The sequence below is a fragment of the Anas acuta genome, chromosome 2 (assembly GCF_963932015.1).
Source record: "Anas acuta chromosome 2, bAnaAcu1.1, whole genome shotgun sequence".
NCBI classification, from domain to species: Eukaryota; Metazoa; Chordata; class Aves; order Anseriformes; family Anatidae; genus Anas; species Anas acuta.
In genome coordinates, this window is record NC_088980.1 from 135,519,927 (window position 1) to 135,546,134 (window position 26,208).

General features: G+C 40.7%; 1 protein-coding gene and 1 long non-coding RNA gene across 14 annotated transcripts in view; one reads left to right on the top strand and one right to left on the bottom strand.

Moving 5' to 3' along the window:
* MATN2 (matrilin 2) overlaps nucleotides 1–26,208 on the top strand; it is a 79,602-nt gene that overhangs the window by 2,536 nt on the left and 50,858 nt on the right. For 7 of the 13 annotated variants that reach the window (XM_068672324.1, XM_068672321.1, XM_068672316.1 and 4 more), the window contains exon 2: nucleotides 18,548–18,712. In XM_068672324.1, the coding sequence (XP_068528425.1) occupies nucleotides 18,548–18,712 (165 nt within the window). Of the gene's footprint in view, nucleotides 1–10,067; nucleotides 10,270–10,366; nucleotides 10,662–13,307; nucleotides 13,414–13,843; nucleotides 13,917–18,544; nucleotides 18,713–26,208 lie in introns of those variants that run through there. The other 6 variants (XM_068672323.1, XM_068672325.1, XM_068672327.1 and 3 more) reach the window with 6 other exon arrangements.
* LOC137851332 (uncharacterized) lies at nucleotides 4,758–12,011 on the bottom strand. Its single transcript, XR_011093126.1, has 3 exons — nucleotides 10,806–12,011; nucleotides 9,617–9,833; nucleotides 4,758–9,235 (listed from the first exon to the last, which is right to left on the bottom strand). It is a non-coding gene; the product is annotated as an uncharacterized lncRNA (long non-coding RNA).

Genomic DNA, 26,208 nt, shown 5'->3' on the forward strand with positions numbered 1-26,208 from the left:
CTTAGCACATTCAGTGTCAGGATGAGCTCTCAAATACCGACACTGTCCTAATAAGACAGCTGTGTTCTACTTTATGGATAGCAGATCTTTTGGGCTCCTCCCTGAGCCAGGGGCAAGCACAAACAGATGCCTCATCTCTTATGGAGAAAAGGTTGCTGGCCAGACAACTACTTTTACAGTTACATTTTGCATATCACCCATACACCAGTCTAAGACAGGTGGGACACTGGGAAATTGATGCTATTTGTGTTAATGGGGTCATTCTCAGCAGTAACAGGTGCACCCACCTGAGGACAAGAAGGGCAATAAAAGTACTGGAACAAAGGTGAGAGCTGGCAATTAGTTGCCCATATTTATCATTTGCGCGTTCCTGAATTCTTCTCCTCACCAAATCATTAGAAAATTGGAATTGGTTTCATTTCCTTCATTGCACTGGAGCCAAAGATGAAATTAACTTTATCAGTTGCACAGGCCAGCTTAAATTTCCTGCTATTGTGTGATCCTGCTTCTTTGCTTTTCATAAAGAAAAAGCAACTAAAGCAGCTCAAAATGCTTTTACTGAAGCAAACTAGTTGATACAGCAGTTTGTTGTTCTTTTTCCCCCCAAATAAAGAAGTCTTCTTTTTCTAATGGAAATGTTTTCCTTTTAATTAGAGAGAAAGTATCTGTGGCCAAAATTTCATCTTATGAAAGCTGGTTGGTTTGCACTTTAAAAGTATATCTTCTATGTGTTATTTGTTGTTGTTTTGTTGTTGTTGTTTGTTTGTTTTGTTTTGTTTTGTTTTCTCCCATTTTATTTTGGTTTGCTTTGTTCTGTTTTACCTTGTGAATTACCAACAACAACAAACAAAATAAGCCCATAGCACAGCACAATATATAATAGATGGTTATCTTCTGGTTGCTTTTTCCTCACTTTGCAATTCCATTTTTCAACCTGGATATAAAGCTCTGATCCAGCATTTTGCAAAAATAAAGTACAATAAAATTGATGCATCATTATGCTGAACAGACACTATGAGTACCCCAGGGATCTAGAAAAGTAGACCCAGAGAAACATGGAGCTCAGAAAAAGAAAAACGTGACTGTTACCACTGGGCAGCCACATTTAGGTAAGTGCTATATCTAGTCCATAGAGCCACTTTGTCTGTGGCCACTTGTGAGAGGTTACTGGGGCAGCAGAGCCCACAGGTGTTGAGCTGGGACCAGTTTATCTTGCACAAGTACCCTGAGGATGGCACACAAATGCTGGTGTCTGAGAAAAGCAGGGAGGTGAATGTGTCTGAGGAAGTAAAGCTTCACCTTCACCAGGTGGAATCACAAGGTGGGAGGGTTTTGAGATACGATCCTTGATCATGTGTTTGTGATGCACGTGTACATCCAACACACAATGTCTTTTCTGGACATTTTTTAGTTCATAGCTAGCATTTCTGCATTATGCTTGACACAGATAACAAAGTCTGTAATTCATTCTACTTTGCTTTTGAAGCAGAATGAGTTTATTCATTTTATTGTGAGTCTGTGACTTTTCTCTTTGGGTTGGATTGGATTTGGGTTGGATTCTGTTTACTACCCAACAAGGTGTACAACAACTACAAGCTATAAAGAGGTTACTACAGATCTTCTCATAGCTTTTATTTCACTGTAATTTTGCTCTGCTGCCTTTTTCTGTGAAATTCCATCCTACATTTGGATAGATTTTCCAGGTATTTGGGGGTAGGGAGGTTGAGGACTTTTTTTTACATCACTTGGAAAACATAACATTATTTAAGATATGCTATAGCTACAACTGTATAGTAGTATTTCCAAGAAAACTTTCATCTTCTGTGCTTTCACCACAACAAAGTTTTCTTTCTCTTCAGTCTTTAAAAGCACAGTGGTCCTGTGCATAGCCAAAACATTGGCAAATGCCACCATTGCCAGTGGTGGTACTCAAAAAGTATGTTTTGGAGAGTTCCTGAATTGGAATTTTTAGTCTTCAGGTACAATAGGAGATTCATCATACATAACTATAACCTAGAGGGGCTGAACACAATCCTTGGGGATTTTTTCAGGTCATCTCCTACCTAAATTTGTCTATAATTTTGTGATCTAGTGCACAAAATAAATAAATAAATAAACAAACAAACAAATAAATAAATAAATAAAAAGAAAATTAAATTAAAAAAAATTGAACACAGAACTGCTTGTGGAAACAGACATTGTCAAACTACCCACACTATTTTTTTTCCTTTTTTATTTTTTTTTGTTTTTCTTCCCCCCCGCCCCCCCCTTTTTTTTTAATGGGTTATGAAATGGATCAATATGGGTTTGAGTGCAAACATTATACACTTGGGCATTTCTTAGACACTTTACTTGATACGCTATAATATTTTGACCAGGGAACTAGAACGATATAGCAACAGCATTGCACATATGCAATAGATTGCAAAACAGCTGATAAATCTCAGCTGTAAGTAAGCAAAGAATTCTCAGCGAGTGAGTGTTTCAAGAGAAATTCTGCAGGGATCAGTTTTTGACTCCACCGTGTTTAAAATTCTTAATCTGTGACTTTAAAGAGAATACATCATCAATAAAAAGACCAGATTATATTTTCCCTATATCTTAAGCCTTAAGTAGTTGAAGCAGAATGTTTAAAAAAAAAATAATAGAATGGGTTAGCAAAGAGCTGAAGGAGCCACTAGAAAATATGCCATCAAGCGAAAAACTCAGGAAATGCAATGTCTTTAATAACTCAGATTTAAGAGGTGATTTAAGGACACCATATAAGTAGGGGACATAGGGGACAAAACTTTAATAAGCGAGTCTTAAATGTAACCAACAAAAGTGTAACAGAACCCAATGGCAGAAACCTGCAGATAGAAAAATCAGACTAGACACAAGCTGGCTTTCTGCTATCCTACACCTTATCCTTCATATTTGATAATGTTTGGTAAGGACTTTTTTTACTTGTTAGCAATTTTTTTTTTTTTGAGTAATAAAGGAATGTTCTTGCAAAGCAATTCATAAATTAATTCAGGAATGAACTAATGCAGGGAAATTTGGTCTCTTTTGGTGTGTAGGAGGTTTAAGCAAGAACTTGGATGTTTTATTCCAAAACTGATGTCTAGACGTGTTCAGTGGCTGCGTACCCTTACAAATATTTAAATTTGCTGGATGTTTTGCTGTTCCCTTGCTGTCTGCAGTGCTGCATGGTGCGCTGGGTTTTCTGCAGGCTGTGGAGCCAGCATTCACCTCCTGCCTAAGCCTCAAGGGGATCCAGATAAGGAAAAAGGACTGATAATTGTGTTTAACTCACCACTGGTTTGGACAGGGACAAATGTACAAGCTCCTGTATAAGCTCCCCAAAGCCATTCAGCCACCTGAGTCCCACGTGTGCTCTTCCAACACACCCAGCACAAAGAAATCTGCTCCCCACAAAATGCAAAAGTGGCTTCTAGTTCATTACACAGCACAGCCCAAGGTGCAAGTGGAACTTGGCTATTGCTAAAAATTGCTTTTTACATGGAGGCTTGGACCTTCCGCCCTGGAAACACATCTGGAAAGTGAGCAAAGGGTGACAAGTGCAAGGACTCTCAGAGAGCAGGGTAGACCTCTGGTCCTCTTCTGGCAAGGAGTACAGGACCAGCCCGGGCAGCTGACACCTTTCTTCTTCTCTCCTCTTACCATGGAACAGGTTTGGTAGCACCTGTTTCCTCATGCACTCTATAAAGCACCAAGTTATCCAGTGGCTGTTGCCACAAACCTATGTGTTGCAGGGCCAAAGTTTCAGGAGTAAAATCTGTCTTAAGATGATGATTGTTTTTAAGAAATCACCAAAACATCTGAACACATTTATCTTGAAGACTGAGCAATCTCTTTTGAATCTAAGTTCAGTACAAGCTTTGATGCCTCCTGGATGAGGCCCTGTGGACATACCTTCATCTTCTCAAGATGGTTGACAAATCACACTTAGCTGGGGATCAGCATCATAGCAGTACCACAGCTGCAAGATGTTTTCAGTCTGCAGCGTTTAATTGACACCAGAGTGATTCATAATAGCCATAGTTCTCTGTATCAATTAATGTGCCTTACCATAACAGCCTTTTAACAAAATATATTTCTGTTAGGTCACTTAGAGACAGGTAAGCTACTCTAGTCATATTTTTTGTATTAACGTTTAAAAAAAAAAAAACACTACTCTTTGCGCGTGTGAGTACTATATTTTTCTTGACACCTGTTACAAGACAGTCTGCTTCATTTTCATATTCTATGATAACAGAATATTATATGGTTTAATATTGTCAATTAATTTTATTAAAGATGAAATCAGGGCAAATCTCAATGACAATGGCAATAACAGATCAGCCAGGCTGGTATTTCTGCTGCAAACGATGCCACAAAAGCACCCAGGGGTAAGGCTGGATTGGCAACTCTTTATTTGCTTGGCACCTAAATCATCACAATTTAAATGTTGTTGACATTTTCTTTTTCTCATCTTGGAACTACAAAGATCTATACAAACACCGCTAAGAGCCAGATGGCTTCAATTCTGCCAAGGTTGTAGTTTGGATGAAACTCAGGTGCCTGTTTCGAGCATAACACAAGTACTACCTAATATTCCCAAAGAACCTTATTATTTTGCTTACGGTTCAGAAACTGCTGTAAACAGGTGAAAAAAAAAAAAAAAAAAAAAAGTTGGATTTTTTTCATTGTGCAGGGAGCAACTTAGAGGTAGCAACTTGCATGTTTTCTGGATCATGTTGTAGCCCAAGTTTGGCTTCTTGTGTATGGTGATCTCAATTTTGTCTAAGAGCTGAGTAAGCAAATACTCAATTTGTCTCTGAAGAAGACTTTTTTTTTTTTAATGGCTGAATTTAAGCATAGCATGGCTTGAGTTACCTAGGGAAATGTTGCAAATGCAATTTTACTGTGCACATGTTGAAAGTTACAGCAAAAGTAAAGTGTGTGAATATAGTTGGCAGAGTGGCAGTCCTGGGGCAATGTTTCAGCCAGTTAAAGTAGGTGAGCACTTTCTACAGTTGAATACAATTTTCCTGAGGATAATGAGGAAAGGACTTAGCCTACATATGACAAATATTTGCTTTTCAAGTGCCAGCTGCAAGAGTTCTCACTTTCTTCCATAACATTTGAGGGAAACAAATGGATTTTCCAGGAGAAATTCAGTAGGAAAAACTTTGGTGACTACGATATCTGAGCTTCAAGAAACAAAACTTTTGCCTTTTGCCCAGTTCTCTGAGCCACTGCAGGAGACTTCAGTCGCTTGCATTTGCCATCTGTGGCACCTAGAAAGACAGAAGCTTCAGACTGCTATGGTGGGGAGAGATAGGAAAGAAGAAAAACCAAAGTGTTTAATGTCTGGCCAGTGGGTTACTTGCCTTTCTCAGATGATTTAAGAATGTGAAGTGATTCTTAGAACTACGTACAGAGCCAGACAAGATCCTAATCCTCAAGCACCTGGACCTAAAACACAGCAAAATCAACACAGAAGTGTGGGAGAGAAGTAAATGCATGTTCTCTACAAATTCATACTCCTTCACACACATTGATCCATGTCACTCTCCCTAGTTTTAAATATATATAAAATGAAGTTGATAGAACAGAACCATGTATCACTGACCCATTGCTAACTCTCAGATGAGTCTTTTTGACCAAAAGTGTGAAATAAACATTGTCAATACATCTGTTTGAATCTGTACTGAATTTGTTGTTAACCAGCAGCACATTCCTGGAATTATGGGAAGCATCAGCTGAATGGAAAGGACCCATGTAAGGAAACAGTATGAATTTTCAAAAAACATCTTTCATCCTTTCTTTTTAGAGACTACATAATGTACAAATAAGAATCACACAAGCATCAAGGAGAAAGCTACCTGTGGATGCTCAAAAAAAACCACCAGATGCTCAAAACAGCAAAGAAGTTAAGTACACACCATAGCAAAATGATTTATTTTTTTTGAATGATGAAATTTAGCATGTTATTTAACTACACCTTCAAGATAACCGATTCAATATAGCCTTGAACCCTATATCCTTGTCTTCTATTTTGACAACTACTGGCTAATGTACCTGCTCTACATGACAGAGGTTATAATTTTAACAGCCATGTAAACCTAAAAACAAAACAAAACAAAACAAAACAAAAAACAAACCCAAACCTGCCTTGTCTTTATTTAGGAAAAGTAGTAGAGAAGGGAAAGGATGAATACCGTTTTACTTTTGAGCTGTTGTAGAAATTTGAAAATCCCACTGTAACTAACAGGAACTTATGTTGCATGTTTTTTAAGATACTAATTACCAGCAGAGCCAGCATTTCAGGAATCAGGGCAGACCACTTAATTTCAGTGAGCACTGGTCCCAGGAAAGAATATCTCTTCTAATTATATAATTAAGCCTGGTGCTTCCATTGATGGACTTCAGTTTGCATATGCATTGTGAACTGTGCTTGATTAATTGCAGTGCAGCATGGCTTATAAACCCTGTTAGCTACTCATACATATACATTACAACATTTCCAGTCACAGGACTGTCAGGAATAAACTTTTGAAGTGACTTAAAAAATCTGCTTTGATTTCACTACAGATTAATACGGATACTCAGTAGCACAACAGCTTTATTAGCTCACTTATGAGCATTTTGGACCTTGCATGTCAATAAATAAACCACTGAATTCCTCTGCTGACAAAATCCATAGACTTTTTTTTTTTTTTTGCACTGACAACCATTTTAATGTATTTATTTCAACCTTTTTACCAAGGTCTAAATATTTTCTTGTTTGTGATAGAAAGTATCAAAACCGTTATCTAGTTATTTGAGAACTAGATATCTTGCTAAAAACTTTGCTGTTTATAAATATTATATTATAGCCAACATAGCCAACAGCAGGATAATAAGCAGGAATGGCAGCAAAGGAGACATGAACTCTAAAACACATTCACATCAAGGGGAGCAGACCATCTCCATCCAAATAACACTACAGTTTTCATACCAAATTTTCTTAACAATCCTAAAGAGTCAGGAATGGTGCCCAAGGAAAAGCAATCCTTACCTAGGATGCACTTAATTTCAACAAATGCAATCTTAGCTTTTATTCTGACCCAAGTAGTACTAAAGATCTTAGAGGACAAAATAAATAAATAAGCAATGATTAATTAAAAATGTTGCAAAACATGGGCTAGTGATAAATGCAAGACTGGTTTCTCAACATTAGGCTGTGCTCATCTAACCTGCTTTTTTTTTTTTTTTTTTGGCAAAGGAAACCTAGTAGACCTAATCTGTCTGCAGTTCAGAAAAGCATTCCCACAGGGGAAATTACTAGTTTAAATAGGAACTAGGAGAAGGACTGTGAGCTAAGTATGGACCTAGTTAATGACAATAGGAAAATGGGATGCAAGAGTGTTCAGAGGGGGAAGGTAAAGAAGAGTTATTAGTGATATCTAGAAGATCAGTTTAAAAATCGTGTTAACATTCAACATTTTCACTTGTGAAATTGGCAGTTAAAAGTGGAAGTTTTCTAATAAAACATGAGAGAGTCAATAGACCTTTCAAATGGAATGGAAAAGGAGGATCTCGTTTGGAAAGGACTGAATGATCTTAAGAAAGAAAGAACTAATAGAGAGATGAAATGCCATGGTATAAAATGAAAGATCATATATTAGCTAGGATTTATCCACTGGAAAACAGGTGCAGCTGCATATATTAAGGATACAAGGATGACCATCTGCCAGCAGTGGTAATGCAGCCAATTAAAATGATAATGAAATCCTAGACCACATCAGGCAAAGTACTTCCAGTAAATAGAAGTGTTGTGGTGAGAATTCATGTGGTGTATCGTGTTCGGTTCTGTCACACACGTTCACAGGAACCAGCTCAGCTCATGCACAGTGACATCTTGCTTGTTTAGTGAGACAAGGAGAAAGGCTGAGAGAGAAAATGATTGCTGTCACTACATAAGCTAGCTAGGAAAACCTTGGAGAAGAAAAAAGAGCTGTTCAGGATGAAAGACAACATTGGTACTGGAAAATAAGTATTAAATGGTCGTGCATACTTTTAGGCTAGACATCCATAGAAAGTGTCCAACTATCAGAAAGAGAAAGGTCTGGAAGAGTCCTGTAACAGCCAACACAAAACTAGTTCCCTACTGTTTTTAATAATTCCCTATTCATCTGCTTTTAAGATGGAACTTACTTTCTGGAATGATTTACATTATGTCATGGCATGTGATAACTAGAAAGCAGACTACATCACTGGGAGTTTCTTCCAGACGGAGAACTATCCTTACAGATACTGAGAGAAGCCAGGAAAGGGAAGAGAAGACTCAGAAAGCCTGTAATATCTCATTGGCAATCTTCAAGCAGCTTAATAATTGCTGCAGATCAAAGCATAACTTAATAAGAGCTTTTTTTCCATGTTTTTCTAACATTGTACCTGCCAGCTTTGCTCTGCCTATCTTCCAAAAAGTTGACAGACTGAGCAATGTCTCTCCCAAAAAAAGAAGTAACACAAGTGGGAGTGGAGGGCAGTAGCTCAAGAAAAGACAAGTAGTGAAGAGACAGTGAGAATCTGCAATGTGGAAATACAGAGAATTTTGGATACCTTATTAAATAAATGAAATAGTTGATCAACAAAGATCAAATGAAAATCTAGAGAATAAAATGCCTTTTTATATGGAGCAGGGACCACAGAGACATTCTTGGTCATGGCAGAGGGAAAAATAAGGGATAAGGGTTGCAAAAAGTCTCTGATTCTGGGAGTGGGATGTTGCAGTATCAGCCCTTGAAACAGAGAGACACAAAGCACAAGAGCTGTTTGAGGAGCTGGGATGGGGAGATGCAAGAAGTCTCTGGTGTATGCCGTGAGCCTGACTACACACGTGGTGGAAGGTGTGACCTGCACAACCCCAACAGAGGCCATGTAACTGCCCCGTGCCAGGCTCATTCATCGAGCTGCTTGTCCAGCAAAGGTTCTCCTGTCTTCTAAGCTCTCTCTTACAGAACAAATCGATGCCTTAGCATGCAGACTCACTGCTTTCATACCCCTGCCCATCTTCTCCAGCTGTGATACCTTGTGTGTGTTCAATCTGCCAAGAGCAGCAGGCTGCACAGCGTCTGCAAATAGCTAGTGCTGGGATTTCTTCTGTGCAAATTGGAGCTGAAGCTGCCAAGCTGAGCCTCTGCATGCTCAAGTCATCTTCTCATCACGACTCTTGCTCTCCTGCTTCGTGTCTTTCTCTGGCAACCTGGTAAATCAAGCCACAGCACAATAAAATCTTTGGGATACAGATTGTGTATTTTGAGCCTACAGAGCATTAATTGGCACTCTGGCTGGGGCCTCTTCCTATGCTGCATTACAAAGGATGAAACAGAACATGCAAACTGTTCTGCACCTGGCTTGACTGAGTTTGTTGTAATGTCTATCCACAGGACTGTTAGTTTAGCTGTCTTTTTATTTTTGCTTTTGCCTTTCTTCTAGCTACAGGAAAGATTCAGGAGACAGTGCTCAGCAGGAAAGATGGGGTGAATCTGGCTCCTCTCGGTTTGAGATATGCTCATCATTTACACCTCCCTTTCCGGGGATTAGATTTCGTATGCAGTTATTGTGTGTGCCTTGCCAAACTCACCAAAATTAGCCCAGCTGATTTCCAAAGTTTGTTCACCTCCCGAGCAGCACTGGGAGGTACAACCCGTCTCTCTTTGACCTGCCTGGCGCCCCACGCAGCGTACATTCTTGTAACGTGGATTTGCAGGGCTGAGAGGTTTCAGAGCTTCTTGTTGGAAGCGGTGAACCCAGTTCATCTTTGTTGTGCTTGCTTTCGCTGTTTTCGCTTGTTTGTTAACCTGAAAAAAATAAAAATAAAAATAAAAGAAGTAACAGTTGCTTTGGAACAAAGCTGGATTTTTTGTTCTTCACGCATAATAAAGCTGTGTTGATGTAAAACCCATGCTTTGCTGTTTCCACCTGGACTCCTGGCCGTGCAGCTGCAGAAACAGCAAAGCAGTGCCCGTTCCCTGTTCCCGACCCCATTACCCCACCACCTCCCGCATCATTTCCCCCGACGGGGCTGCCACCAGCTCGCGGCGGAGACACGGCATGATTCACCAGGGACTGTTTGCCTTGGCCCCGGAGGCCCTCCGTGCGGGGAATGGGATTTCCATTCCCCAGCTTTTCCCTCGGTAGGCGTCCCTGGAAAGGAGCACGGCCCCGGCTCTCCTCTGCCGCCGGCTTCGCGTCCCCCTTGCTGCGGGGAGAGCCCCCGGGACGGGGCAGGGACAGGTCTGAGAGAGGAGGAGGACGGAGGGAGGGGGACGGGGACGAGGTGCAGGGGGGGCTCGGGGCTGAGATTTCAACCGGTGGGGAAGGACGGAGGGAGGGAGAGGGGCCGGCAGCCCGTGTCCGTGAGGGGACGGGCGGCGGGGAGCGGGTCCCGGGCTCCTGTGAGGACCGCGTCCCTTCGGGTGCAGGCTGAGGACAGCGGCTCCCCGGCCCCCCGCGGCTGCCTCCCGGAGAAAAGGCGGCCGGGGCGGGTCGGGCAGCGAGCCTGGTTCCTCCCGAGGGGCCACCCCTCCGCCGCACACCGCTCGGGGCTGCCCGGGGCCGTGGCGAGGAGGAGGAGGCGCTGCCCTGCTCGCAGCCGCCCCGAGGAGCGGCCCCGGCAGCCCCCCCAGGTAAGGGCGGAGGGGCCGGGACCCCCGGGGTGGGCAGAGGGAGGGCGAGGAGAGGGGTCCCGGCTGGGGAGGGAGCGGGCAGCGGGGTCCTGCCGGGGGGATTCGCCCGGTTTTAAGCTCGGTGAGGAATTGGGGACGCTTTACCTGGAAGGGCTGATGAAGGAGAGATCTCGCAGGTGGCCCCCCCGGCTTCCCCCAGGACGGGGCTCGGCCTCCGGGGTGGGGAAGGGGCGAGGGGCAGCGTGCTGAGGAGGGTCGTGTGCCTGCTCCGGGAACCCGGCCTAGGTGGTGCTCCTAATCCTATAAAAAATCGCTGGGGCACCCCTACTGACCACCCAGTCCTGCTTCCGAGCACAGTACTCGCAGGGTTTGACCGACCCGTGCCATTACGCTCAGCAGCGGGGTGGAGTTGGCTCAGAAGGAAGATTGCAACCCCCTGGTTAATCTAAGGCTTCCTAAATGCCTGGGGCTGCTTTCTGGGCCATCACTCAGTGATCCTGAGTGAGATCCGAAAAGGGGGCATGCTGCTTTAGGTGTTACAGCTGTGCTGCTGTCAGGAAGCTGGTGACTTCATAAGAAATTACCATACTGAGTCCCATCAAGAGCTTAATAAACTACACGTTTGTCTTTTTCACAAAATCCTGAAACTTTTGATACAAAATAATGTGTGAATGGTATGCTATTCTTATATCAGCCTTAAGCACCAGCTTTCTCAGCTTTTTCTCATGTACTATACACCAATATCATTATAGGAATATCCATCAAATTAAAGTTGATTTATTTTACATCTTTAGGAAACACAGCACTCAATCACATATGGCTAAGATCCTAAATCCTGCAGATGATATTCACATAGTTTATGTGAGTCTTTCCATTGACTTCTCTGGGATTTCTCACAAACAAACCCCGCACACAGACACACTCTAGTGCTTTTGAGCTGGGACCCAGCTGTAATTGTAAATATCCTTCAGTCAGTCTGTGCAAACTAGGGAAAGGCTAATCAGCTCTAAATGCTCTCCCATGACTTATAAACTATCTCCATGGGAAGGTAAAGCGCTAACCACTGCTATTTAATTATGATCCGCACATCATTAACAAGCTCTCTTAATACAGTGTACTCATTGTGGGGTTGTGCTTTCTTTATGAGTAAGGGGTTTTATATCCCCAAATTATTGTTTTGCATTGCTGCTGGTACTGGGGTCAGTGTGGGTTTGTGAGTGTGTTTTAGAGCTACTGGATATTTTTTGTAAAGAAAAACTTTCTGTTTGCAATTAGGAGCAGTCCATTATGGTTTGTGACTGTACTTCACGGAGGCAAAACTAAGCAGCCCACATACGTATTATATGTCATGTAATATATGCTTGCCTATAATTTCCTTCTCTGAGTTGTAAAAGTGAAATTTCTCAGCTTTGCCATGCTACTCTTCCGCAAACTTAGTGGAAACTCTGATGTCTCGATCCCATTCAGTACCAGAAAGTGCAAATAATCCTGCCCCTAAAGAACAAGATAATGAAAAGGTCTGTTGTCCAACTGGCAACCGAAGAAAACTGTAACATGGAGATTGATGCTGTCATAAAGCAAGAATTCCCACTGCTAAGGCTTGCCGTCTGACCACTGGAAACTATGCAGAGTAAACCATACTATGGGTGCACTGTTCTACAACATCGCTCTTAACTTTTACATGGCAAGCCTCTGAAATGATTGAAATGATTGCCAGCTTCTGCTCCAAGCAGGGGTTGAACCTGATGACCTCCAGAGGTCCCTTCTTACCTCAGTTTGTCTGTGATTCCGTAGTTATTAGTTCTACCACAGTTTTAGCAGGAAGTCTATATGTGGTTTAGATGAATGAGTTAAAAATAAGATCTCTGAATGTTCCTTATTTTGTTAGTAGAAAATTAAATTATACCTGTAGCACATGTACTCTAAGCCCTTTAGATAATCAAGTCCATTGTGCGGAAGTCCTAATACGATATTTATACTTCACAACAAAATGTAACACATACTTAGTATATTGCTCTTTGCTTTTTCTGATAAGCTGTGTGTTCTGGTGTGTATACTCATCATATGTGTGTGTTTCTGCCCTCCATGCTTGAACAGGCAAGCTGTTCTCCCCCCATCCACAGCACTTCTCTGCCTGCTGCCAGAATGTGGCTGCCCTTATACATTCTATATTCTGTAGCATCTTCAGCCACGCTGCATATGGGAACTCAAGCACAGTGCAGGGTTTGTGGCAGTAGCTGGCTGACCACCTCATGTCATTCACCTCCCTTCTAGGGACTGCTCTGGAACGTGGTATGGGTCTTCCCATTTCTGTTTTGAGATGCAAGTTTATTCCCGTGCTGTGTTTTATTTTATTAACTCGGGACATAACCTGGGTGTGAGCATTTGCAGCAGCAGTCAGAATAATTAGGCACACAACTTCTGGTTCTGAACCCACTGAAAACTTGGGTTGCTCTTACTGTCTGGACACTCGTTAGCTTAGATTGGCAAGGGACTCTTTAGTGTTGCTGAGTCAGCAATTAGTTTTATTCTGTGGCGGCTTGCAGTGCTGTTATGGAAGGTCTTTGCATGTGGGTTGTCTGTCTCAGAATACAAGCGAATCACTAATTGGCTGATAGATAATGGTTTTCCCAAGTTCTTCTCATGCTCCTGACAGCACAAATGGCCAAAGTTAGCCCCTTAGAAGGAGCTGCTGAATGTGTTAACGAGGGAGTGCTGCTCTCCCACTCTCCAGGACTTGGTGCTGTTCTAGGTAGGTTCATGCACTCTTCTGCAGGTAGTGCCTGCCATCAGGACTGGGGAACAGAAGAGGAATTTACAGATGTGGAGCTCCTGCAACCTTGTTCCCTCTCAGTGGCTCAACTGTTTCAGTAACTTGTGGTTGACAGCCATGGTTTTAGGGAAGTCGTAGCCATGCTGTTCTCCTGAGCCTAATGAAGACCTGTGTGTGCAATAAGGACTCATAAAAGATCCATTTCATCTGGGGGAACAGCATTATGTAGAGTGCTCCTTTGTAAGGACGAAGGCAGGATGGTGCTCCTTGCTGACGTGCTAAATATCCTCCTGATTGTGTCTGGCTCCAACCCACAACACCTGCATAGCTAGGGACAGATATTTTCCAGTGCAGGGCTCTGAGGAACTCCACAGCTATTTTTCAGAACTGAAAAGTGCCTGCATCAGCAATCTGGTCCAGAAAGATGGAGGAAATTATTAATACGCTGTGTCCTGACACCCATGCCACACACAGTGATTTCAGTGAGTAATGGACCAGTAATGCATGTGCTGGCTTGTGGTAGTGGAATACCCTGGAACACGTTCTAACTGATAGTTAACGGGGCCCTAAAGTGCCTGCAGTCCTAGTTTTTATCTTTATTATTATTATTTTAATTTCTGAGGTGGTAGAAATGAGGTATTTTGTGTCTTGCATGCAATAGGGGCTGATTGGTTTTCCAAGTAACTCGCAGTGCTTGTTGACCCGATTTTATTGACTTACGTTGATTGGTTGCAGGTTCTTTAACTTCAGGAAAAGCTTTTGGATTTAACCACAGTTTGCTCTTATCTTAAAAATGGGTGGATGATAAGGAGTGCTGAAAGGACTTCAGAATGTTCTTGCTTTTATGCATTTGTGATCTTTATAACAAGAATACTGAAGTCAGATATGCAGGCAGCTTTATGGAGGTAAATGTCTGTCTTTTAACTACCAGAAAAGGAAAGCTGAAGGCAGCCTGTAGCAGTCATAACTGCTGTCGGTGGTGCTTTTTTTGTCCTTTTCCTTCCCATATATGATGAGAAACTATATAGGGTTCAAGAGAGAAGATGTTATCCACAGTTACTAAGGGTGTTGAAGTCCCACATAACTGCAGCAAATTGCCCCTTCTGTGCAGAGTTGATTTCGGTAGCAGCTGGAGAGTGGGTGGGGCAGGGGCTTGTGGGGTTAGAGGGTCTGATTTAGCCTCGGAAAGGAACTTGTCCCACACAAGAAGGAAGGAGACCACCCAGAAGAGTGGGAGGCTTGAACTGGAACATCTTACTATCCAGGTTTCCTGATTTCTTTTTGGACACAATCTGCCCAGCGAGGACCTGAATGAAAAAGCAGTGGCCTTCAAAGCCAATGGAAAGTTTTCCTCCTAATTCTTGTGTGAAAGAAATTTCCCTATAATGGAGTAAGAGATGGAGGAACTCGGACTTTAGCACGAGTCACAGAGCATCTCTCCTCCCTTGACATTGTCTATGAGTTATCACAGGAAAGAGGACAGATCTTAAAAACATGCACCGTGCGATGGAGAAGCTCATTGATTTATCACCACTGGCTCTGAATATCCAGTAGAGCCTCTACTCAAAACGCAGCCATTAATCCCTTGTGACAAGACTTCCATGGAAACATATTTTAAAGGATAGAAACAGGCATGTGGTGTTTGAATATTTTCCAATGGAGGAAGTATGTATTTTAAAGATGAAGTCACAATTTCATTTTTTTCAATATTCTTACACTGTAATTCGTGAAAGTTGAAAATGCATTAGAGAGCTTAAAAAATAATCTGGTGCTCAGCCTGGGTGAGCTGTGTCTTGCCCCACCTCCTCCTGGTGCCTTTGGCTTTCGAGGTGTTTGGGATGGTTGTCATACACCAGATTGGTTTTGGTCTGCCCCGTTGAGCTGTCTCCTGATAGCACAGTCATGAATACTCCTGCTGTAGCAGCTGGAATTGAAGGGCTTGAAACATATTTTCCAGAGAGCCACTGAAATTTGGTGTTTGTAACTTTGGGAACACGCTCTTAGCTTGGTAGAGCAAGGGTTAGCCAGCAATGTGATGCTACAGAGAGCTGTGCCAGCAGCCTGGCTTAGCCTGCTGGGAAAATGAGGTGTTAAATACCAAGTGTGGTACAATAAACACTATCCAGCTTCACCAGTGAAGACAGCAGACCTTGCAGAAGACCCAGAAAATAAACAGAGAACCGTGGGAGGGCTGTACACATGGAAGCTGTGTGACCACAGTGCAGGCTGGTCGTGCGAAAACACAAGCAGCAGTGGGCACAAATATGTACCTGGAACTAGAGCAAAGCACCCAAGTCTAGAGTGCCATCACCTCAGGGAAGAGGTCCAGAAGTTTTCAGTTCAGATTCAAGGTGGCAGGAGAAGAGCACAGGCTTGGATCGGTGGTGCCTTCTATCACATATACTTATATACTCTCACGTATACTTTATATAGTATACTTTACACACATATCCTATATAGCTTTTGGATATGGGAACTCATTGGTTTTTCCTCATTGAAAATTGATGCAATTTCCCTTTGATTTTTATTTTAAATTATCCTTGTACATCAAAACTTGGAGATGAGGCTAATAAATCTCTCCTCTTTTAAGCACTGTACACTAAACAGTAGTGTAAAATGCTTGTGAGAGTACAAGTACTTTGATAATAGGGCATTTATTGTTGGAACTGTAAGTAGGCTTATTTTCCAATTATCAGACTGGTAAAAGTATTGAGATCTAAGGAGCTGTGTTTTCTGAAGTAAAATGAAACACTATGAAGCAGGAGAAGCTATGCTAAGCTTGAATAAAAAGATCTCCAGAAAACTAGGTACTGTTATTCAGTTCCTCCATCTCTTTAGTACCCTTTACTTGTCACCACTGACTTGTAAAATCGTGCAGAATTGAACCTTTTTTTTTTTTTCATACATCTCATAATTCAGTGAAAGCTAATGAATGATCACTTAGGAATTTTGGTTTGTCTGGTCAGCTAATCGTATGATATTTGCATGCTTTATAAACATTTTCCTAGTAGAATTCAAATATTTAGAACCACAGCAAACACTTGGTTTTTCTGATTTCTGAAGTTGCTTGTGGGCAGAGTTGATCCTAGTGAAGTTGTCACCAAATATAAAAGATTGCTGTGAAGGTATAAACTATGGTAAGGGGCAGATTGTAGGAGAGTTAGGTTGGAGGTACTTTGCAGAGCTGGGGGGGTGGTCCTTAATTCTTTGTCACAGTTTTCTTTGGTCACAGGACAGTTCAGTGATGCTCTCTGAAGGTGCTCCACCACAGCACTCTTGGTTCTCTGCTAATGCACCATCAGGAACAGGTGAAATGGCTTCACTTACAGAACTGGTGTGTCCTTGAGGTTCATTTACCTACTGGTCCTAACCAGCAGGCCAGAAGAAAGGATCTTGCAGATCCCCGTGTTTGTTGCTGATGCATCACCTTGAGAAGTGAGAAGACGACCTAGGAGCAGCTTTCAGCAGTAACAACTGTTGCATCCAGCAAAATATGGTCCCGTTTTCAGCAGTGCATGCTGTTTACAGAGTCCATCTGTTTCTGACTAGAGCACTGGAACTGCTCTACCCATAATACCATCCAGCTGTCCATGCTGCTGGGGCTCCAAAATCTTACTGCTTAGTGGCAACTATTTACATAAACTCTGCCCTATTTTGAATATTCTTAAATCATATGTTACTGAGTGATATTAAACATGTAAACGTGGTTGGGCAAAAGCCCCGTTCATTTTGCCCTATGGCATGTACATACCAGAACATTGTGTTCGTATTTGGGGGTGCCAAGTAGGAAACACAAAAGGAAAAATAGATTGGTACACAGAAAATAGTACCATGTGTATACAGTTGTGTGGGACAGACTTAAGAAAAATTGATAAAAACGTCTTTATTAGAAAGAAAATATTTCCATATAATTTTGTATTCTACTAGTGGGTGCCTCATGGTGGTGAAAAAATGTAATTCTCTTGCTGAAGCTGGGCATTGAGTTGTCTTCTGTTATAGATCTGTGGCTCTGTGTAACTATGCTTTTCAGGCTTAGGACCCTATTAAAATTGTTTTCATTATTTTAGTTATTTAGCCAAAAATTTGCACTGCTTGTGAGGTTGCCACTGCTTCAGGTAAAACAGTCCTGTTTTTGTTGTGAAATTGGGTAGCTTTATCCATCTCTTGCATCATCTTTTGACCAAGGTTCATCATATTGCCTGTTCCAAGGCTGAGCTTAGCTCCTGCGAAATGCTCTTTTCACAACACATACCAATCAAGATTAAAAAATTAAAACCAAAATAGTTTTGGGGGAAGGTAGAAGGAATAGACATCTGAAAATGTCACCTGCAAGGGGCATGGCCAGAAGATGGGTCTTTAGCATCTCAGCTTTCTGCTTGTGGACAGTCAGCCTTGGCTTTTGATGGTGCCTTAAGAAGCTCCTGGACATGAATCATCTCTTACTAGAGGGATTTTGCTGGTTAATTTGCTCTTTGGTTTGAAAAAAATCTTCTTAACTTGGGGAAAGCTCATTGCTAATCTTCAGAAGTCATCTTCTTGAGTAAACAAGGTTCATTCTGCACTTTTACCTTCATGCTAACAATCAAGAACAGACTTTTGAAAGAGAAGCATGAGCTGTTTCCAGTTCACATTCACAGTTACTGTTTCTGGAGTATATTAATTTCTCTTGTCTTATTCTCCAAAATTTTCTGAAGCAAGTATCTGTCAGACCACAAGAACCATTAAACATCTGAAAAAATGCACACTACATGGACTGCTGAGTAGAATAATGAAAATTTATTTGAGTCCTCATATCCATTTGTGCTAACAAGCTCACTGAAAGAAAGTTTCTTTCTTGTTTTAAAAATAATTGATTTTTGCAGATACATCTAGGAGTTGATAGATTTACAATTTTAGCTACAAACTTCAACTAACAATACACAAGAAGACTATGCAGGGTCTGCTGACTGCTACTTTATTATATAGATCTTCTTCCTTGAAGGTGTAGGCATACCAGTATATCTACGTGTTGGTGTGCGATGGGTTGGAAGCAACACAACTGGGTGGTTGACGTGGTTGTAGTGTATCTTTTCATGTAATCACAGAGCTCATCTCCTTCTCTCCTTTATTGCAGTTTTGCATCCTGGAATGTCCCTCTACTTCTTGAAAATGCAGAAAACGGTTGCATGCTTCTTCTTGCTGTTTGGGCACATGCTGCTTTCCACTGGCTCTATCATGGCAAAAGATCTCCCCGGAGGACATTTCACCCGAAGGGATGTTAACTCACAATCTCTACTAGGTAAGTTACAAAAAGAACAAACCAAAGCAAAATAACAACCACCACTAAAAGCCATCTCAAGTATAAAAATAATAAAGATAAAAGGCATGAGCATTGGCCAAACCTTGGCTGAGTTAGTTTGTAACAGTTTTCAGGCAGGAATATGAGTTGACCTAGCAGCTTTTGAAAGAAGGTGTTTACTTTTGCGATATTAGAACTACTTTATATATAAGTGCCATGAAATAAATATTTGCTACAGGACTCATACTGGAAAAAAAAAAAAAAAAAGCCTTGTTCTCAGTGTTTAGAGAAAATATGTTTGGTGCATGGAGGTTTTGTCAAAGCTGTTTTTTTTTAGTTTTTTTGTTTGTTTGTTTGTTTGTTTTTTAATCATGCAAGCAACCTTTAGCTTTTTATATGTGCTTTGAGTAAGGGTTCCTGAGCTAAAATCATTAGCTATTGAAATGGGGCTTCTCGTTACATTACCTGATGTTAATTGTTTCATTCTGTCAAGTTGATGTTATTTATAATGAGTAGCTCATTTTTACTGTTTTGCCATAAATCTGAGGACAGAATTTGGCAGTCAGCTTGTGTCTGTCATATTTTATAACATAGGTTCATCTCTCTCATTGATCGTTGCCAGTTCCCTTTTTTACTGTCTCTCTCAGAAGTAATAGATGTGGTCTTGAGATGCTTGGGGTTCAGCAGCTGGAGGCTGAAAACCACAGCTCTAGAGACCTAGTCCATCCGAAGGCATGGATGTGGAACAGCAAGGAGAAACACTCCCATTCAAGCGTTATTCAACAAGACTTTTAACCTTTCTAAGATCTTAAAGTCTAAAATGAGATTAAATAGTAGTCTCTCCTGAAACTTTAGAGTCTCCAGCAAACATGTTATTATTTCAATAAATGAACCGTCTCCCTACAAAATAAATGCAATAGTAAGGTGCAATGTGGAGAAACTAACAGGTGTCATGTTTCTCAGCTTGCCTTTTTTTTTTCTGTTTTTTTTTTTTTTTTTAATTCTTTTATAGTCTCTTTTCCATATTTTAAATGATAGAAAATCCATTAAAAGTATTAGCACCAGATATGAAGTCAAAATGTACAGATTAAATTATTTCTTTCTTATTTCAAAAGCCGAGAAATTCTGTGGGCCCTGCATTTGGAAATTCCCGTATTCCTCTTCAGTTTGGCATGTGCAGGATGCAAACAGTATTGGCAGCTCTGGCTGAAAGAACCTTTTTGAGACATTAAATGATGCAAGAAACTTGGGATACTCTCTGGTCCAGCCCATAAAACTACGTGGCAGTTTGGAGTCAGCCTCTTGGACCTTGCATTCTATTACAATAAATTAGGTCACCTGCTTCAAATTCTGCAGTTGCATATGAGCAGTGGCACAGTTAAAACGTGTCTCTCTGCAAAGAACAGAATGTGTAAAATGCATGCCATTCTGCTCGAAAGCTGCACTGTTCTTTAAATGACATGAGAAAGAGCTGGGCCAAATCGTGATCTCAGTGGCATCAATTTTATTGACTTAATAAAATCACTCAGACTTAGAGCAATTTAACAGGGATTAGAAGCTGTTCCATTCTATATAATATATATGTTACAAATAGTGGCAATGACAGTTGCTGCTGTTGTGGAAAGACTTGGTTGGCAGGCAAAAATGAGCAAAGAACCAACAGATATATGGAAAAGCAATACAAGTTAAGCAGTTTTTGTTGGGTGGAGGTCTCTGTTCCTAGGACAAAAATGAAGGATTATGTGTTGTTAGTATTCGTAGCATCAAAATAATTTTATTCTTTTTTTTTTTTCCTCTATTTTACCAATTTTTAAAACAAAAGTGCACTGCCGTGACAGGTATTTACTGGTAAAATACTAGCAGTGGCTATGTGCAAAAGAAAAATTCCTTGCTGCAGGAAACTGGCAATATAAATAAGCAAAATGGAACAAATGAAAAATCCTGTGGTATTATCCAAATAGAGATACAAATACTTTGGGATCCAGCTTCAGGGAGATTTAGTTTTTTGGCAGCCATACACTCATCCTTCATTGATTTTTTAATTATCTTGTTAGCACTAATAGAGTATAGGAAGGAAATTCTAAGGAAGCTTTCAGAAGGAATGAGCTATGTCTTTTCTGTGTTTTTCTTATCCCCAGTCTTTCTGCTAAACCTCAGTGTGTGTTGTTTTCATTTCGTAGAACTTTGCTTAGCTTCTGATTGTTTAGAATTATTACTATCGTTAATAATTTCCATTAAAATCTGATATCTTGTGTGCAATTGAACACAAAGCTTTTGGAAATCAGTGTGGCCTTTGAGAGCCAAACTGCTTTGAGTGGATTTGACTTTTTGCACTTCTCTTTCCTTAAACCCTGAAACAAACTCCTGGGTATTTAAAACCTGTCAACTATGCTGATTTGGTTGACTCCATGAACATTTTCCTAAATCATCCTTGAAGCATATTAGTTGTGGAACGTGAGTAGTTTGTTTAGAGGTAGAAAATATTTGTCTATTTCTCATATTCACGGAACATGTATTACATTGTTGGAAAGTAATGTGTTAATGTAGGTATATTTATGTTTCGAGTGGAGTGGTCTCCTGAAAGACCACGTGAAATAACAGAAAGAGATGGGATGGCCTGTGGAAATCTTTTTTTCTGAAGCAGAGGGCAGTCCCCTCTCCCTTTAAATGACAAACAAACTAAAATTTACCTTCTCTTTCCTCTTATCAATAATCTGATCCTGAGTATTGGATCTTTTGGCTTATCCTGATACCTCAAAGGAAATTAATCTTTTTGCTTCAGAATCTTCTCTTTTAAGGGTTTTACAAGAGCTCTGAAGAGTTTTTACTTAGCTGTCTGACGAAATCATTGTTCCTGCTGAGTGCAGCTGTTTTGTTAGATTACACACAGATCAGTGAAAGCACAGTTTGCCAAGTTAGTGTTGCTTTTTGGATACTAAAGAAAAGCAGTGATGGAAATATAGTTGGCTACATGTTTTTAAATATAAAATTAAGTCTATTATGTTGGCTAATTTCCTTCAGGTATAACTGAGATGGACTTCTGCACTTAAATGGATAGACTGGCCAAGCTCTGTATCAGTTGCCCAGAGAGGTGATCTCAGTACTGGGATTTCAAGGCTGTGGTCCAAAATCCACAGCACCTTTCAGCAGGTTCCAGGTTCAGAAGTTGCACATACCCAGTCCTTGCAAGATGCAGCCTTTTTTTTGTGCTTGATGTTGTGCATTAGGGGAAGATGAGGAAGGGGAGAAACATAGTACTGTGTTTTAGGCATTTATTGTAAAACAAAGCAAAACAAAATTTCAAAACTGTGTAAAGCCCACAAGTTTTTGGGGGGTTGGCTTTTTTTGTGTGTGAGCTCTGTTCTTGTAAATTGGGCCTATATTTCATGTCACATCAGGGGCATATTTCTTTGGAGAGCTTTGAAGTCGATGCATGGGAATAATTGAATAAGCTGTGGATTAATATTATAAGCAATGACATTCCATCTGTTCCTTAGGAATATAAAATGTGCACCTATCTGTTTTTGAAAATAACAACTTAAGTGAATGAAAAAAATAATCTAGGGAGCATTTCTTTAGATTTTACATGATAGTAGAAGAAAGAAACTACAAGAGATTTACTATACTGCATGAAATTGAAACAAAGGGAGGGGAAAGGAGGCCAAGAGGGAAATGTTCTTGGCCCTTGTTCAGTAGAAACTGCGGCTAAACTCAAGTGTCCTTGTCTGTGTTGAATTATATTTTGCAGCAAAATATATAATGATTTATCTCTTGGTTGTATGTATAGGGTTCCACTAATAAAATGAGGGGAAGTAATTTGAAGTAAACATGGCTGACTGAATTTATGAATCACTGCTAGTCTCTTAAAATTATTCCAAACATTCTTATATCCAGCTCAGTTCATAAGCTTGTTTGTGTGTAACTTCAGGGTTCGAGAGCATTATCCAGTTAACTTTTCTGGGTTAAATTTTAGCCACAAGGGAGAAGGAAAAATACATGATGGAAGTGTGTACAGTCTGTAAGACTTCTGTGGAGTACAGAAAAGATTTCTGTGTAGTTTTGATTGAGTTTATTGGACATTTATACCCTCAGTGCTGGCCAGAGGTCTCTAAATCCTGCTAATGTGGACTGCTGAACCACGTGATAGCAGCTGTAAGAATCTCATTCACAGCCTTAACATATTCGTGTAATTTCTTCACATAAATGCAACCCTGCCAAGTTCTTTGGTCCTCAAAGACATTAAGCAGGGTCATTGCAACTGAAGTCTGCTTTGCAGTTGAAGCTAGGATTGTGCCATGATAACTGTAGCATGTTTGTGACATGCTATGATGATATTATATCTGGGAAGATCAAAACTATTCCTGGTTATAGATAAAGGCAGGAAGAGGTTGTGAATTACATCTTCTGAATTATCACATATTTAGTTAAAATGTAATTGAAATCATTTTCTAATTAAAAGGTAACTAAACTTTTATAAGGATATAAGGTAATCAAATACACGCAGGTCAGATTCTTGCTAACCAAATCATAAAATTGCCATTTAAATATAGGTATGTTATTTGTAAAGTGAGAGCAAAGCATTTTATAGTCTGCAAAATCACTTGTTTCTTCCTTCTGAGTAGCGTAGGTACAATAAGTGTGCTGGAGTGGAGTATTAACAATTGCTTGCTTTACTTTCCAGCAGCTGGGAGGTCTGCTGAGGCTTCAAACTTCAGCTTTCATCTTAACATCTCAGCTGTCAGCCTCTTCCCAGCAATATCTGGTATCTGTTATCTACCTGGTCTGAAGCAGCAGCAGGAGTTTCACTTGCCCAGACCCCTCCACTCTTTTAGGCTCCTGTGTTTTGTTGGCAGTGAAAGGCCCTCTCCTCTCCCTGTGGCTCTCAGGCTTTGTGGTCTGCCTTGTGGCTGTGCCTCCCAAAACCCAAATAGGAGTCTGGGGAAGCAACAAGAGAGTGGTGACCATATCCCTGCCCAGGCAGTTGTTCTTGTGGAATTTGTTAGCCCTAAAACAGCCCAACTAATGAGCCTTGTGGGCTAGCTGGGGCTGTAACAAGCTTCAGGGATTTGTGTCCTGAGTCCGCTCATGTGCAGCCAGCTGTTAGGGAGATCAGAAAGCCCGGGTGCTGATTCGTGTTAGCAATTCTTAGCCACATAACAATGTTGTGCTTGCCAACTGTTGTGTTTGGATTTCACAGTTAATTTTTAAGTCATAAAATAGCATTTAATTTTCAGCCATTTACAGAGCAATTCAGTAATTAATTTTGTATGTGATATTAGATTTCTAATAGCACAAGGAATTTTCAATTTTTTCTGCAATAATTATGTATTGCATAAGTATAATGTGTAAGATTCCCTCTGTATAATTATTACCTCAAAGCCTTTGTGTTTCTCACTTTTTTTTTATCTCCTTCATTCTTCCTGTCATCTCTTTTTGTTTCATTTTCTTATGCTCTTATCTTTTTTCCATTTTTTCCCTTTTCCCTTTTTTCTTCTCCTTTTTTTTTTTTTTTTTTTTTTAAGTGATTTTTAAGTTTTCCACATGGAGGAAAGAATATCTGTTGCTACAGAAAAAAAACTGAGTCATGTACCAAGCTGCAAATGCTCTTTGTATTTCTGAAATTTTGTTACAACCCCCACAAGTTACTGTGAAAAGCCACTTCTGTTTGAAAAAAGAGTTTGTCCTGACAGTAATTTGCAGAGTAAAATTACAAACTCCATTTTATTATGTATATTCTCAAAGAGCTCAAAGCCTCCTTTGCATATTTTATCTGGAAGGGAGATCAGGCCAAATAAAGAACTCAGAATGTTCAAAAGTGTGGTGTTTTTGGCTTCAGTGTGAGTACTTCAGCTTAATAATTAAAACAAATAAAGAAACACAACAAAGCCCACATATGTACAAAATTAACTTGAAAATCCTGGAAACAGCATTTGCATAACCTAAGGGATAGCTCATTTTATAGGCGTGTGTGGGTAACCAGACGGTATTGTGGCTGAAGAGGGGGATTTGTTCTTAAAAATGCTTTGAAAGCTGGAGAGGACCTTATTTAAGTACTGCTGAAGTGGTAGGACTAATGGTTTGCCAGTGGGTATGATGCCCTATGTATTTTTGGGGGTAGTGGGAGATGCTATACGGCAGTGTCCCATGGTGCTGTTTCTGAAGCTATTCTGGAAGAGCCTAGTACTTAAACTGTTACCAATGGATAGAAATATGTGGTTTCGAGTCAGCTGATCAATGAGTAATGTCGAGGTTGCTAACAGCTTTCCATATAAACAAAGACACAAGTGGCTTAAAAAAAGTATGGATAGGAGTTTTTAAAACATTATGCTAATGTCCTGAAAGGAGGACAGCACAAACTCATTAGTCAACTCTTTTCACTGAATTTTCGACACTGCTACTAACAGCTATTTACTTGTTCTGTCTGTTCCTTCCGTAGTAATTTCTGTGTCCCTTGAGTGGCATCCAAGGTAGCTGAGCCAAGACAGAAGTTTCAGATCTTCAAGGAGAAAGATATGAAGATCTCCTATAAAGCCACCTTTTTTGTGTTGGTTATGACAGATTTTTTGTTTCACAGATGTGCAGGAAACAATGGTCACAGGCAGAGTAAATGCCTCCAGGTTGTCTGGGAGAACTGGGTTAAAAGTGGCATTACCTCTGTGTACCACAAGGCTTCTCCATCATGTCTCAGAAGATAAATTCCTCATCTTTTATGTGTACGAGCTACACACAGCTGAGAGTATACAACATTTGATTCTGGTTGGATGCAGATACTGTTAGGATTGACATAGGGATACCAAGGTATTTCATTTCTCTGTCCTGGTGTTCCCCTACTGCAAGGGAAAGCAACCCCAGTTCTCTGTCCCTGGTCCTTCTGGCTATGACATCAGGGAACCAACAGTTTCCATCTCAGAAACTATAAAATCTGGAAGAAGAACTGAGAAACTTGAGAACATCCCTACAACATACTTTATTTTCATACCAGAGACAGCACCAGTCTCAGTTAAGAAATTGGGATAAATTAGGAGTCAGTTTGGGACCTGAGTTAGAGAGACTTCACACTGATAATGACCTCGTTACTCTGGAAAAGATGACAGGGAAGTAACAGAAAAAGTGAGGTGAAATGAGAGCAAAGTAACGCACCCTTCTCCTGTGACTGGTAGTGGAGCACTTGCATGTGGAAGGAAATAGAAATGTGTGGATAAGAGCCTACTGCCGTACCGTTGTCCCAGAAGTTTTGGAAGTTCCGAAAAAAATTTTGTCAGAGGCAACAAAGAGATTTCTGGAGGCTATGTTCCATTTAGAGAGTGTTCCCAGATGAAGAAATTTGTAAGGAGGAGTGGGCGAGCTGCCAAACTCATAATGAATCTTTGGGTTGGGGCCAGAGGCCAGTGAGTTTGGGAAACATCTCAGAGCAAGGATGGGGCCAGGGAGTATGGGGGCAGGTCTTGGACCCGTGGTCTGTCCCACAGCTGGGAAGAGGTGGAGTCACCTGCAGG